Source organism: Microcaecilia unicolor, chromosome 4 (genome assembly GCF_901765095.1).
Source record: "Microcaecilia unicolor chromosome 4, aMicUni1.1, whole genome shotgun sequence".
Taxonomy (NCBI): Eukaryota; Metazoa; Chordata; class Amphibia; order Gymnophiona; family Siphonopidae; genus Microcaecilia; species Microcaecilia unicolor.
The window spans coordinates 215,396,120-215,409,330 of NC_044034.1; the positions used below are offsets into that span (position 1 = coordinate 215,396,120).

At 41.3% G+C, this 13,211-nt stretch overlaps 1 protein-coding gene across 1 annotated transcript in view; it reads left to right on the forward strand.

The window, feature by feature from the left end:
• The first annotated feature begins 1,399 nt into the window (after positions 1 to 1,399).
• Positions 1,400 to 13,211, forward strand: part of LOC115469002 (cytosolic 5'-nucleotidase 1A-like) — a 35,961-nt gene continuing 24,149 nt past the window's right edge. Inside the window, exons 1-3 of the mRNA XM_030201235.1 lie at positions 1,400 to 1,503; positions 4,878 to 4,940; positions 4,976 to 5,114. Of these exons, the coding sequence (XP_030057095.1) occupies positions 5,037 to 5,114 (78 nt within the window). The 5' untranslated portion in view covers positions 1,400 to 1,503; positions 4,878 to 4,940; positions 4,976 to 5,036. The remainder of the gene's footprint in view (positions 1,504 to 4,877; positions 4,941 to 4,975; positions 5,115 to 13,211) is intronic.

Here is a 13,211-nt window from a genome sequence, read left to right on the forward strand (position 1 = left end):
ATAGCCATCTTCACAATTGCTTCTTGTCTCCCCTCACTCCCTTTGAGCCTCATTTGCAAACATCTAGTGGCTGGATTTAGGATCCAGTAGTACTTCAGAGTCCTGGAAGGAGCCTTGATTCAGGGCCTCAGCCAAATTCAGTTATGCAAGGACTGGACCACATTGAGAGGGATAATAAAACAAGAGAAACACCTCCAGGAAGTGCAAATGAAGGTTCAAATCTCAGCCCTGATTTGACTGAGCTGGAAACCCAAAAAGCAGAAGGAAACTGACAAATCAGACTCAAATCAAAAGAAATAGTGAGACCACTGAATGAAAGTCCTCAAAAAGCCTCAGGCAGGCCACTCTTTCTAGTAACTTCTTCAGGCTCCCATCCATTACCCAGGTGACTACCAACAGCACTGTCACTGCCTTCAAAAGGGATCTTAGTACCAGGGCCAACTTTGGATAGGACACAGTGGTTACCCAGGGCGCTGTGCAACAAGGGGTGTCACTGAGAGCCCTGAGCACACATGCAAGCAAAGTACACTGCACAACCTCTCACCAAGCCAACCTGCTCCAACTGCATGCAAACCAGAGCTGCCACATGGCACAACCTACCTCCTCTCTGCAAGTGTAAAGCACCATTGACTCTAGGGCCAGGGGGTGGAGGGGCATCAACTCCTTCACCCAGGTCACCATGCACCCCAAAACCAGACCTGATTAATAATAACACCAAAATTTGTCCCATAAAACTCTTAACTTAATGCAGCTGTCAGCCATTTTATAGGCTTGCCCAGTCAATATGTTTTAGTATGTCTGCATTAACCTCACAAAGCATTTGCTTGGTTGATGCCCATGTTGAGCAGGGATGATATGCTAACATCCCAGGGAACAGCAACGCTTTTATATTTATAGCCTACCAGTGTACCCCATTTACTGCTTATTTGAAATTCAGGGCAATAAGAGTGATCAATGTTGAGATTCCGTGTGGTTTCACCAAATTTAAACCTGGCAGATAAACGGCTTTTACGTAAAGAGATCTGAAGCCAGGACAGCGCTGGATAATGAAACAGAACATCAGTAGAAAACGCAAGAAAATAGTTATTTGACGAGCCAGAGCCAAAGTGCTCTTGCTATCTTAGTCGTAATCGTCCTTGATTACAGTTTCTGGAAATAACAAGTACAAGTTAAACCAGGGGCACCGCCTCAATGTGTCCTTTCATTTCAGGAGCTATTTTGGAAACTGGGGTTTATCTGAGCCCCGTCATTAGCGCGCAGTGAGCGCCACCCTAGCATCTGTAGGAGTCAGAGCGCTCCGCTTGGCATTCTGGGAGCTGGAGTTCGCCCACCATCCACCTTACCGCGAGTCATGGAAGCCTGGACTCCATGTCCTACAGTGCACTGCTTCCAAATACTGCCCTGCTCTTCTCCCCCAGGGCGGGAACACCAGAAGGAGACGGCGTGTGGTTTGACTTAAGCGTTTTGGCTGATACAGCTCCGGAGCTGTCAGACTGCAAAGGCGTAAGTTTTTGTATTTAGCGATCCTTTGTTCTTGATTTTTTTCCCCTTTAAAACCCACGTTGCTTTGGCTTGTCTTCTTCGAGCTGCATTTGCATTCCTTTGTTTTTCTCTAGAGCACTGTATTGTTACATTGTATCTCGGGACGGAAGCGGGAGCATCTCTAGGGTTCTTTACAGCGTGATCGGGCTTGTTCTGCTTTGAAATTGTGATGAGGAAGTGCATGCGTTTCGCTTTGCTACAAGTCAAGAACTTCTTAAAAGTTATGGCTGGGCCCAGATGGCTGGGTCCCAGTAAATACAGATCCAGTCCTTTCTGCCGTCTGCCCTCCTGCTTATTTGTTGTGGCGCCCTAATCCATTTAGTAGTACAGCACTTTTCAGGAGCTCTCTTCCTGAAACAAATGCTTTCGGTTGGGCCTGGCAGCTAGAGATCTTATTGGAGTTAGAGTGTAATGGTGACAGCTCTTTTGGATGCTGTACAAATTAAAATTATTAGTTACCTATGGTGCACACCTTGAAATTTGTCTGGGCTTCACTATGAATTATTGAATGCATAACATGGGCTGAGAAGATGTTTGGTAAGATCTGTTGCAACAGATATAATATTCCACCTGTGAAAAAAAGCTCAGTAGTCAGAAAAATTCAGGCTATGGCAAAGACTGAACAAGAAAAGCATACAGATCTATGCATCTAAAGAAAGCCAGAGATACAGTAAACCTTAGGGATGAGATACTGATACTGAAGGACACTTTGGGAACAAAAGAGGGGGATCTTGAAAACTCTGATTGACCTTTAGCCAGATTGGTGGTTTATCAATTTTAAGATGAAATGATTGCTGATGTGACAGTAGAGTGGACAGAGGGAGAAGTTGAATGGTTAAAGTTGATAATGACCTTTCTATACTTCATGAGACTGTGTTATATCCAGTTCTAGAGGCTGTTTCTCTAGTGAGATACCAGCTATAATATCAGTGATCTGGAATCTGTTCCAAAAACCTAAGGGAAGGGGGAGGCTTAGGGACCAAATCTCTGTAACATGAAGAGGAAAGGAAAATATGATGAAAACATTAAAATACCTCACAAAAAGTCTTGTAGTAGAAAGAGAATTATGATAGAGATGGAGATGGTAGAGTTTTAAAATAACAGGAGCTTACATACTATGTAAGATAATCAGGCAGTGGACATAAAGGACTAGTTATGAGCTTAGTTTTAATCAGAAGATCCAGCATATGTTTAAGCTTGTGATGTAAAGGGCACATGCAACAATGAATTGCATTTTCAATTTTGACCAATTTTTATAATGCACATAAAAGTCCCAGATTAAATATTTTCTACAGATGTTCTCTCAAAATATACAGTGGCTCCAGCCTCCAGGCACATGAAATGAAAGCAAATACTTTGCCAGAGCCCACGGAGCAAAAAGGTCTGTATGCAGAACTATCACTGAAATCACTTCCAAGTCCACTTGCTGTTCTACAGGGAGAATCAGAACAAGATCCCAAACACAACTGACAGATGCCATGTGCATCGGGGCGTGTTCAGTTATTTGAGAGAGCTCCTTGCCACATGGACACTTCTGCCACCACCCTGGACTGCACATACAGCTTAATGGTTGTGCCATTGAGTTGTTGAGACATCTGCCTGACCATTTTACATATTGAGAACTTGAAAATATTTTTTGAATTATCTTTTACATACTACTGAATTTTGAATATTTGGATACACCACTAGTCAACATTTATTTTACATTTTTAGGTTTCTTTACGAGCAGTGGTTAACAAAACAGCTATAGCCTAAAGGTCATGTGGACCTACCAGAGCATTAGAAAATGGCTAGGAGTAGGCAGCCTCCATTTTTGGAGAGTAAAGGTAGTCTGCTGGAGGTTTAGTTGGGTTTACATATTCAATATTAAAATACATTCAGAAATCTAGAGGTGGCAAGAAATTGCTGGCTCCCATTTATAGTAATTGATTGAGCCAGGGTCACCTATTGTTGTTTTCATGTTCAGTCCAAAGATGATTGAGGGGACAACAGGCTTTTCAGTTTGGACACCTAGAACTGTCCCCAAATTAGGCAGGTGATCTGTGCTTAATTGGAAAAACAGAACATATGAGTTATACCCCTGAAAGCATTTCTTTGAAATGTGTGAGACTATTTAGTGCTCCAGACACTTCCATGAAGGGGTGTTTTATCATTCTTTGGGGCCCTTTTTAGTAAACCATGTGTTCAGTTCTGGTCGCCACACCTCAAAAAAGATATAAAGGAATTGGAGAAAGTGCAGAGAAGGACGACGAAAATGGTAAAAGGGATGGGAGGACTTCTCTATGAGGAAAGGCTAAGACGGTTAGGGCACTTCAGCTTGGAGAAGAGGCGGCTGAGGGGTGCTATGATAGAAGTCTGCAAAATAATCAGTGGACTGGAGCGGACAGACGTGAAGCGTTTGTTTACACTTTCTAACAATAATAGAACCAGGGGACATAAGATGAAGCTAGAATGTGGTAGATTTAAAACTAATAGGAGAAAGATTTTTTCTTTACTCAGCGAGTAGTTAGACTCTGGAACTCGTTGCCGGAAAATGTAGTGACAGTAGTTGGCCTTGCTGAGTTTAAAGGGGGTTTGGCCAGATTCCTGAAGGAAAAGTCCATTGAACATTATTAATTTAAATTTTTGTTTTGTTTTTGGGTTTTTGCCAGGTTCTTGAGGCCTGGATTGGCCACTGTCGGAGACAGGATGCTGGGCTTGATGGATCCTTGGTCTTTTCCCAGTATGACGGTGCTTATGTTCTTATGATCTAAGTGGCCTGCACTATTTTAAGCACATGAGTTTCCAGTGCGGTGGGGCCATTTGTAGTACAGCAGTAAAATGGCCGCAATTTCTATTTTACCATTCATGGCCACATGCTACTTTCCCAATTAGTGTGTGGCCATTAGCATGGTGTAAGGGATCCCGCACTAACCCCGTGCTAATCAGGCAGCATGTGACAATTATCCACACTACCCGATTAGAGCAGGGCATGCCAACTCTCCACCTCCAAACACCCCCCCGTGCTAAAAAAAAAAAAAGATATTTTTCAGCACGAGATTGGCATGTGCGTATCCCAGATCTACTGCAGGATGTCCGAGCGCGTCCCACGGCACTGCCTTTATAGCGTGCGGTAAGCACTCATTAGTACTTACTGCCACTTAGTAAAATGACCCTTTTTATTGTAAATAGCTGAAGGTGTTACTGGCTGTTTGATTCTTGGGAGGTTTTGTTGCTTGATATCAATGTGAGTTTAAGTTCCAGTTGTAATGTTTTCTTTAGAGTTACTGGCTTAGTAGCTGTTCAATAAAAATGTCTATGATAGAGAAAAATAATTGTGGTAATTCCTTTCACAGGAGCACTTGCAGGGCACTGTGTAATAATATAGGAACCTTCTGGATACACAGTATCAGTGCGTATGGTACATCCAGCTCCTTTGTGAACGAGAGCTCTGCAAACCCCTTTGGAGGAAGACAGGGAAACAGCCACCTGTGCACTCTTAGCTTTTTTTCTGCATGCAAGACACATCCTCAGAAGTTCCCCACATGGAGAGAATGGAAGACAAAGTCATTGTGAACACAGAGGTGAAACAGGTAAAAAAAAAAAAAAAATGCCTGGATTCCTACACAGAAACTGACCTATAAGAGCGGTTAATCTGTCTTTCTCCCTCCAATAACTAAACAGTTCATCCAACTTCAGTCAAGTTTGTACCATCAGCAGTAGAGTACCCAATGCTCCTCCTTACACACACCCCTCCCCCATCACACTGTTTATCCTTTGATCCTATATTGTAATTTTTTTCCCATTTTCGTTGAAATCTGAGGGAGAACAAAGCACTTGAATATTTTGAAGCTGCCCTATCATCAGTCAGTGTCCATGGCATCAGATGACTCCAGCTCTTGACAGCTATCTCTGATGGCTAAGAATGTGCACGTTACAGAGAAATTCCCAAAATGTCCAATCATAACCATGTGCACATTTCTGTACCAAAGAAGGAAACTAGGCTTCATGAAAACTTCACATATCTCCTGGTTTATTTGGATACCAGAGTCATTAGCTGCTTCTACCACATCCATGGCCCTTTACCCTTTAAACATAGTATCAGCAATAACAGCCTGAATGCTAAACTGGAAAATTAGAGCATATAGCTTCTCCAGACTGTCAATAAGGAAAGTGCTTTGGTTTCTACTGATATTTAAAGAGTGCATGGAATTGATTTTCCCATTGGCTTATTTTTCACATCTTACTGCCTGCCACCCTTTGTAGCTCAGGGATCTAAGTGCTAGACTACATCTCCTCTGATGGAGAATAAGTGTGAAGTAGATATGGAGTGTGGAGGCCAGTGAAGGCTGCTGAAGAGGGAAAAGGCCTGAAAGATAACTGGAAAAGGCAATGGCAAACCACTGCATTAATAGTCTGCCAAAAAAAGTTGCACAATTGGTGGCCCTTATTAGTCATTTGTTACTCATGTATAGGAAGAGTACCTCTATCTTTAACTCTCAATCCCACCCCTACCATCTCTTCTCTGCTACACTGCCTTGTCTTCTTTATCATCTTTTTCACACTTCTTACTCTCTCATTTACTCACTGCTCCTCCATGAAGTTTACAAGCTCTCAGTCCTCTCCTCTTAAAACATTACAAAACTAGGGATGGGTAGTCCTTAACAATGGCATTTCCTCTGTTATTTCCTTTTATTGGAAAATGGGCAGGGTTTTATTAAGCTGCCCTGTAGAGGCTGACCAAATTTTGGTTTCGGTTACTGTGCTGAAATTGGCCCCAAATCCTTTTTCTGCCCAGTTTTGGTTTTGGCTGAAAAGCTACAGCCATGGTTTTGGTTTCATCTGACATTACCGTGTGTTTTCAGTGGAAGCTGAAAATTTGTGCTTCGTCCTGTTTGTCTCACTCCCTGCCTCTCCTCTCCAAACAGGAGTTGCTTATCCCCCTTCCTGCTCACCTGTAGATGCCCACTTCGGGCCTGTCTTGCAGTCCCTGGTGGTCTAGGGGTATAGTCGGGACAAGAGAGATCTCCATTTGCTCCTGCCCATGCTGGTTCTCTCAAAACTGTTGCCTTGACCTCTCGTGGCAATCTCATGAGACTGCCGCAGGAGGTCATTGCTGCCGCGACCTCACGAGACTGCCGCAAGAGATCACAACAGCCATTGAGAGAATAGAGCTGACATGGGCAAGAGCAACTGGGGATCACTCTGCCCTGACTATATCACTAGACCACCAGGGATTGTTAACATTAACAGTATAACTTATATTCCACTAATACCTCACCGTTCAAAGCAGATCACAATATACAAGAAACTGGACATTTTCTAGTAAATTACTAAGATTAATTACTAAGGTGCGCCGAAAAATGGCTTGTGGTAATGTAGGCGTGGGTTTTGACGTGTGTGTGCTAATCCAGTTTTCAGCGCGCCTTTTTATTCTTGCTGAAAATGGACTTGCGGGAAAATCAAAATTGCCGTGCATCCATATTGGGTCTGCGACCTTACCGCCAGCCATTGACCTAGCGGTAAAGTGTCACGCGGTAACCGGGCGGTAATGTCCTATGTATGTCAAATGCCACTTGGTGAGCATCCGATACGCGCATACAAAAAATTATTTTTCAGATGTGCGCCAAAAATGAAATTACCGCAAGAGCCACGTGGTAACCAGGCGGCAGCTCCATTACGTGGCTTAGTAAAAGGGCCCCTCTGTAAATTTAAATTTTCATTACAAAAAGTCTTATTACTACTAATCCATACTTATTAGATTGCAATATAAATTTCTGAAATAAGTTTTTATAAGCTCCGAAATTGAAAATAACTCTGAGTAGTGAGTAAAGAGGCCTGAACATCTGTACTAAGGCGAGCAGCTTGAAAAGGAAAAAGACAGTCTAATAGTCTAAATTTTTCATAGTTTTTAAAGAGGGAAAAGTAAATAAAACTGATGACCTTGTAACCCTAAGATGTTTGAGAAAAAAACCCAAAATGACCTAACAAATACAGTGGAGCTAGCCTGTAAATTACTTTATGAAGTAAGATGACAACATTTAAATTGAACTCTAGCATAGACTGGTAACCAATGACTTTTTGCATAATACGGAGTTACACTGTCAAATGTTTTTCAAAGAATATATCAAACGAAGTGCAGTATTCTGGATAGTCTGCAACCATTTAATTGGTTTTTGTGAGTCATACCCAAGTAAATAATGTTACAATGATCCAGCATACTCAAAATCAGAGATTGTACTATCAAATGAAAATAATCTTGTTCACATAGTGAAAAAAAAAGGCTCTTTAGCAGTGTATTTACATGAGAGTCAAAAAAGTTTAGAATCTATCAAAATACCTAACACTTATGGAATAAGAACATTGATACAAAGTTTGATTAATTCTAACACTTTTTTCCTCTTCTGAAATTGAATGACTAATAGGTAGAATTTTGTTTTTATCAGGCTTGAACTTCATCCAGGATACAACCAGTGAAATAATGGGGGCCATAACTGTTATGTCTTCAACATAACTATAAAAATGAACCCCAAATTTCTTCAAAGTATAACCTAGGGAATGCATATACATGTTAAAAGCAAGTGGGGACAACGGGTAACCTTGTGGAACACCATAAGGGTTGCTCCACTTTTCTGAAAATTTCTATCCAACTTTACTCTATAAGAGCGAAATTTCATAAAACCTGAAAACCATTTATACACCTTCTCGGTAACTCCCACGTTTTGCAATATCTGCAATAGAATTTCATGGTCCATAAGATCAAATACACTTGATAGGTCAAACTGAAGGGTCCTTTTACAAAACTGCAGCAAAAGGGGGCCTGCGCTGGTTTTGGCACGTGGTTTTGACATGCGCCAAGGCCCCCTTTTTTTACCACAGCAGGTAAAGTGAAGCACTTGCCATTTCGGGGTGTGGCGGTAATGGCTCCCACGGTACCCCGGCGGTAACTGGGCAGCGCATGGCACTGCCCGATTACTGCCAGGTAAATAAAAATATTTTTGTAGTGCCAGAAATGGCATGCGCTGGGGGTGGGAACTACTTCCTGACTGCTGTAGTAGCCCGGCAGTACTTCTGTTTTAGAGAGCAGTAAGCCCTCGTTGGGCTTATCCCCGCTTTGTAAAAGGGCCCCTGAAGCACCAAGGCTTTCTTAACCTTCACACAGTAATTTGCGGATGCTATCTATTAACGAGCTGATGACAATCTCGGTACTGAAGTTTGACCTTAGCCCAGATTGTGTATAGTGCAAAATATTATAGCGATCTAAATAATCAAATAGCTGTTGGGCTACCACCCCCTCCATCAATTTACAGAAAAGTGGGATGGAGGTTATTGGTTGGAATTATTATTATAGAAAACTAACTAGTAACATCTAATTTGCTACTGCAAAAGGAGGAAAAAGGACTTCAGTGGCTCAGGTCACATCTGTGATAAAGCTTGGACTAATGACCCGCCCTACTTCTTCATTGGTCCTTAAAAAAAAAAAAAAAAAAAACCTCCTCTGCTCTTGATTCCATATTTATTTAATTTTTTTTAGCAATTTTTTTCTTGTTTCAATATTAAAGTCCAGATGCAATCAAGTACTCTCAGATACTTATCGGAACCAAAAGCTGCTTCGCTCTACAGCACGGCTGTTTCACCCCGGCTCTGGAACTCTTTGCCGGAGGATGTGGTAACAGTGGTTAGCATATCTGGCTTTAAAAAAGGTTTAGACAATTCCTGGAGGAGAAGTCCATAGTCTGCTATTGAGGCAGACATGGGAAGCAACTGGCTTGCCTTGGGATTTGTAGTATGGAATGTTGCCACGATTTGGGTTTCTGCCAGGTACTTGTTGCCACGATTTGGGTTTCTGCCAGGTACTTGTGACCTGTCTTGGCCACTGTTTGGAAAACAGGATACTGGGCTAGATCAACCATCTGATCCAGTATGGCCACTCTTATGTTCATCAGGAGCGTTATTATAATGCAGCACATTCATAAGTACATAAGTAATGCCACACTGGGAAAAGACCAAGGCTCCATCGAGCCCAGCATCCTGTCCATGACAGCGGCCAATCCAGGCCAAGGGCACCTGGCAAGCTTCCCAAACGTACAAACATTCTATACATGTTATTCCTGGAATTGTGGATTTTTCCCAAGTCCATTTAGTAGTGGTTTATGGACTTGTCCTTTAGGAAACTGTCTAACCCCTTTTTACCTCTGCTAAGCTAACCACCTTTACCACGTTCTCCGGCAACGAATTCCAGAGTTTAATTATGCGTTGGGTGAAGAAACGTTTCTCTGATTTATTTTAAATGTACTACACTGTAGTTTCATCACATTCCCCCTAGTCCTAGTATTTTAGAAAGCGTGAACAGACACTTCACATCCACCTGTTCCACTCCACTCATTATTTTATATACCTCTATCATGTCTCCCCTCAGCCGTCTCTTCTCCAAGCTGAAAAGCCCTAGCCTCCTTAGTCTTTCTTCATAGGGAAGTCGTCCCATCCCCGCTATCGTTTTAGTCGCCCTTCGCTGCACCTTTTCCAATTCTACTATATCTTTCTTGAGATGCGGCGACCAGAATTGAACACAATACTCAAGGTGCGGTCGCACTATGGAGTGATACAACGGCATTATAACATCCTCACACCTGTTTTCCATACCTTTCCTAATAATACCCAACATTCTATTCGCTTTCCTAGCCACAGCAGCACACTGAGCAGAAGGTTTCAGTGTATTATCGACGACGACACCCAGATCCTTTTCTTGGTCCGTAACTCCTAATGTAGAACCTTGCATGACGTAGCTATAATTTGGGTTCTTTTTTCCCCACATGCATCACCTTGCACTTTATCACATTAAACGTCATCTGCCATCTAGCCGCCCAGTCTCGTAAGGCCCTTCTGTAATTTTTCACAATCCTGTTGCGAGTTAACGACTTTGAATAACTTTGTGTCATCAGCAAATTTAATTACCTCGCTAGTTACTCCCATCTCTAAATCATTTATAAATATATTAAAAAGCAGCGGTCCTAGCACAGACCCCTGAGGAACCCCACTAACTACCCTTTTCCATTGTGAATACTGCCCGTTTAACCCCACTCTCTGTTTCCTATCCTTCAACCAGTTTTTAATCCACAATAGGACATTTCCTCCTATCCCATGACCCTCCAATTTCCTCTGTAGCCTTTCGTGAGGTACCTTGTCAAACGCCTTTTGAAAATCCAGATACACAATATCAACTGGCTCCCCTTTGTCCACATGTTTGTTTACTCCTTCAAAGAATTGAAGTAAATTCGTCAGGCAAGATTTCCCCCCACAAAAGCCGTGCTGACTTGGTCTCAGTAATCCATGTCCTTGGATGTGCTTTGTAATTTTGTTTTTGATAATAGCCTCTACCATTTTTCCTGGCACCGACGTCAGACTCACCGGTCTATAATTTCCCGGATCTCCCCTGGAACCTTTTTTAAAAATCGGCGTTACATTGGCCACCCTCCAGTCTTCTTGTACCATGCTTGATTTTAAGGATAAATTGCATATCACTAACAGTAGCTCTGCAAGCTCATTTTTCAGTAATCTAAAAAAACACATTGAGCAAATTCTTCAAAACTAGTAAAAAAAGGCCCGTTTCTGGAGCAAATCAAACAGGCGCTAGCAAGGTTTTCCTTCCCAACCCCCCCACCCCTTCGTCGTTCTGAAGCCACTGACGCCATTGCTCCGCCCTCGATGTGTGACGCCATTGCTCCGCCCTCAACGTCGTCATGTTTGACACGAGGGCGGGGCCCAGAGACTTGGTGATTTCGGTGGCTTCACCACCACGAACCCTTCATGAAGGAAGTGACGTCAGTGTCTTCAGAACGTTGAGGGTGAGTTTTATTATATAGATAGATAGTGTCTACTTGGCTGCAAGCTTAGGGATATAACATTAGTAATATCATAAAAAAATATATATCTTATTTATATTTCTTACCTCGCTGTTTAGTACGTTTGATCTTTGAGAGTATAAGCTTTAAAATGTTGCCTGGGATTTAAAAGGACGCCTAAAGTTAATAGCCAATAAGAGGAAACAATCCCTAATTGGTCCAAAAAAACAAAACCTGAAAAGGTCCAAATGTGATCAGTGTTCAAACCATTAAATCTTCAAAATTGCAACAATCATATTAAAAAAAGGCTTTCCACTCTATGGCTATAGAGTCACATACATACATACATACATGTAATTGAATTTATAGGAGAGTTATCCTGAATCTGATAAACTACAATTTCTAATTCAGGTGAAACATATGTTTCCAAAGTATTTACTTCAAAAAACCTTGTATAGGTAAAGGCTGTACTTCCACCTCTTCCCCCCCCCCCCCCCCCCCACCTTACAGGTTAATTTAATTTTGTAGCCAGGTGGACAAATTTCATTAATCATTGGGTCTGCTGCAGATGTTAACCATGTCTCAGTTAACCAGAAGCATCCTAGCTGCTTTTTCTATAATGTGTCTTGTTTCCCCACTGACCTTTCATTAACATAGGAACAAGGAATAGGTAGATAAGAAATTGTTTGCTCCTGCTTAGGGTGATGGTTCAGAATAGAAAGACATATAGGAACTTCTCTGTTATGGGAGGGGGGGGTGACGCCCTATTTGCACTTCAGTATTATGTCACTGGGATACAGAACAGTCCACCAAATTTCAATTAAAAATGCTCTGCTGACGAGGACTATAATAATAAGAAAACTTTATAACCTGCTGTATCTATAAAAATCTAAACGGGGAACAAACCACATACACAATACAATAAAACAATAACAATTATTTATTTCCTCAAGGCTATACATTAATTTGCTGTGTTACTCTTAAAGCATACTGCAAATTAAATTCAAAAGCTATTAACAGCAAAATAATATACATGAAAGGAACCAAAAGCCTGAAAAAATAAATGTTTTTAAAGCTTTTTTTTATAAAATGAACCGCATTCTGTATTGAATGAAGTTCAATGGGCAGTGCATTCCATAATTTCGGACCTTTGATGTAAAAAATAGAATTTACATTCTAATTTAAGCTCTTGAATTGTAATCAATAGAAGTAGCATTATAAAGATAGAAATTCCAGTCCCTTGTTAAAATTAGCCAAATTAAAAATATAAAACTTTCCATGATAAATATTTTATGATGAACAATGCTGAGTAAAATCTAATTCAAGAAAGCTTAACTGAAAAAAAAATACTGTTCTCAAATCGCTGCAAGGTAGTCTTGAAGGAGGGAGCTGCTGTGTGTGTGTATTTAATGCGATTGCAGTTATGATCTTGCATAGTAGTTTAAATGGTAAATAGAGTGCTCCAAATAAATGCTTTTGATACAAAAGTTTAGCAGGAATTTGTAAATGTGGGATGATAAATTCCTTAGGAATTAGCTTCTCTATGGAGATATGACATCAGCTATCACTCCAAATGTGGCACTGTAAAAGCACTGTGGTTTGTAGTTTCAGTTTTCATTAGCAGAGGTCCCTGTATGTGGAGGCTATTTTGCTTGGAGGTAAAATATGGTCTTTCATTATTTAAATTATAATATATATTCTGGTTTGGATACTAATTGGGTGATTTTTAAAGAACTTCCAGGCTCTGTTGGGTATAATGCAGCATTTTAATCAAACTTGTGACGTGCAGAAGCTAGAGATTCTATGAGAGAGGAACCTGCAGGGATTGTTTTCGAGCACAAGTACCGG